This window comes from Sinocyclocheilus rhinocerous, unplaced genomic scaffold (assembly GCF_001515625.1).
Source record: "Sinocyclocheilus rhinocerous isolate Xijiao unplaced genomic scaffold, SAMN03320098_v1.1 scaffold4741, whole genome shotgun sequence".
Lineage (NCBI taxonomy): Eukaryota > Metazoa > Chordata > Actinopteri > Cypriniformes > Cyprinidae > Sinocyclocheilus > Sinocyclocheilus rhinocerous.
The window spans coordinates 38,608-41,067 of NW_015654541.1; the positions used below are offsets into that span (position 1 = coordinate 38,608).

The 2,460-nt window shown below is 45.4% G+C and overlaps 1 protein-coding gene across 1 annotated transcript in view; it reads right to left on the reverse strand.

Annotated features, from left to right (window-relative positions):
• Positions 1–6: 6 nt before the first annotated feature.
• Positions 7–2,460, reverse strand: part of LOC107717634 (protein NLRC3-like) — a gene marked incomplete at its 3' end in the record, with an annotated part of 16,970 nt that continues 14,516 nt past the window's right edge. The window contains exon 4 of the mRNA XM_016524446.1: positions 7–1,315. Within this exon, the coding sequence (XP_016379932.1) occupies positions 7–1,315 (1,309 nt within the window). The remainder of the gene's footprint in view (positions 1,316–2,460) is intronic.

A 2,460-nucleotide genomic window follows, 5' to 3' on the forward strand; every position in this document is an offset into this window, starting at 1 on the left:
ATAGAAAGCAGCGAGAAACTCCTGAACACTCAGATGAATGAAACTGTAGACCTTCTTCTGATGAATCACAGATTCCTCCTTAAAGATCTCAGTGCAAATCCCAGAATACACTGAGGCGTCAGTGAGGTCTATGCCGCTCTCAATCAGGTCCTCCTCGTAGAACATCACATTGCCCTTCATCAGCTGTTTGAAAGCCACTTCAGCAAGTTTCACAATCACTTCTCTGTTGGTCTGCAGGAGTTTCTCTGGATGTCTCTCTTCATACTTCTGTTTCCTCATGTTGATCTGAATCAGCAGGAAGTGGATGTACATTTCAGTCAGAGTTTGAGGGATTTCTGCACTCAGATCTTCTTCCAGGAGCTTCTGAAGCACAGTGGATGAGATCCAGCAGAAGACGGGGATGTGGCACATGATGTGGAGGCTTCTTGCTCTTCTGATGTGTGAGATGATTCTGCTGGCTTGATGCTGGTCACTGATTCTCTTCCTGAAATATTCCTCTTTCTGAGGCTCAGTGAATCCCTGAATTTCTGTCAGACGGTGGATGTATTTGGAGGGGATCTGATTGGCTGCTGCTGGTCTGGAGGTGATCCAGATGAGAGCAGAGGGAAGCAGCTCTCCTTTCATGAGCTTTGACATCAACACAGCCACTGATGAAGTCTCAGTCACATCACAAACTTTCTGAGCGTCTGAAAACATCAGTGTGATTCTGCTTTCATCCAGACCATCAAAGATGAACACAACTTTACACTCCTCATAAATCTGTGAGTCCAGATCTTGAAGTTCAGGATGAAAGTCCAGCAGAAGTCTGTGAAGACTGTACTGATGATCTCGGATCAAGTTCAGCTCTCGAAATGGAAGCACAAACATGAAATCTACATCCTGATGGGCTTTTCCCTCGGCCCAGTCCAGAATGAACTTCTGCACAGAGACGGTTTTTCCGATTCCAGCGATGCCTTTAGTAAGAACAGTCTTGATCTGCTCTTTCTCCTCAGATCCTGCTTCAGCTGAGGCTTTAAAGATGTCATTGCAGTAGATTGGAGTGTCTTGTGAGTGTTGTGTTCTGGCTGTTTTCTCCATCTGTAAAACCTCATGTTCTTCATTCACTCCTTCTCTCTCTCCCTCTATGATGTAGAGCTGTGTGTAGATGCTGTTCAGGAGGCTTTCATTCTCCTGGAGTTTCAGTCCCTCAAATAATCTCTCATACTTGTTCTTCATGCTGGTTTTGAGCTGCTCTTTGACTCTCTGTAGTTCATCATTAACTGGTCCAAGAGAAGCCTGCTGTACGTCTTCAGTCTGACTGTCTTTATACACACTACTGAAACAACAACAACAACAAAAGAAATGATTAAATTATATGAAATTAATTTAAAAATGTACATGTATGAACACAGTTAAAACGTAAATGATATTGTCAATCAGTTGTAGGGCTGAGATAATATTGGTGCAACTCTTTATGGCCTCAATACATTATTAAATGTGCAGTAGGAGAACTTGGAAAATGCTAACTTTAGCCTGATAGCAACGTCCCATCCTCCCTGCAATCGCCGTCCAAAGCCACGCCCCCTGAAAGCATTTACGCTCACAGACCAGAGACAACATTACTACAATAGGCTACATCAGCGGTTCCCAATTCCAGCCCATGTTCCGAAGTGAAGTAAACTTCAACGGATTTCCCCCGCTCAGGGAGTAGGGAGCAATGAACACTGTGTAGGGATCATATCGATCGGAACACAGTTCATGCACGTAGCTCACTTCTAACGAGCTGGCGCGCGAGGACTGGATTAACCGCTGGACTACATCATGTGTCATTCACCGGTGAGAAATCTTTAAAAGTACTACAATATCAGGAAGGAAGATCGGGTTGTTGATTTTTGCCTGCCATCCTCGCTCTGTCTGCACAGCGTGCGTGAACGCGCTGATGACGTATCCTGTCTGCGGCAATCGCTGTCCAAAGCCACGCCCCCTGAACGCATATACGCTCACAGACCAGAATACCAGAGACAACATTACTACAATAGGCTACATCAGGTTCCCAATTCCAGCCCATGTTCCGAAGTGAAGTAAACTTCAACGGATTTCCCCCGCTCAGGGAGTAGGGAGCAATGAACACTGTGTAGGGCTCATATCGATCGGAACACAGTTCACGCACGTAGCTCACTTCTAACGAGCTGGTTATCTGAATCGGGTGTGTTAACTAAGCGAGACATTCAAAATATGCAGAACGGGCGCTGGGCTACATCATGTGTTATTCACCGGTGAGAAAACTTTAAAAGTACTATAAATACCAGGAAGGAAGATCGGGTTGTTGAAGTTTGTCTGCCATTCTCGCTCTGTCTGCACAGCGTGCGTGAACGCGCTGATGATGTATCCTGTCTGCGCGAACCGGGTGCGTAGAGGTATGCAAATACAAATGTTGACAAAACGGACCGAGCGTTTTGATTGGACGAACATTTCATGGTC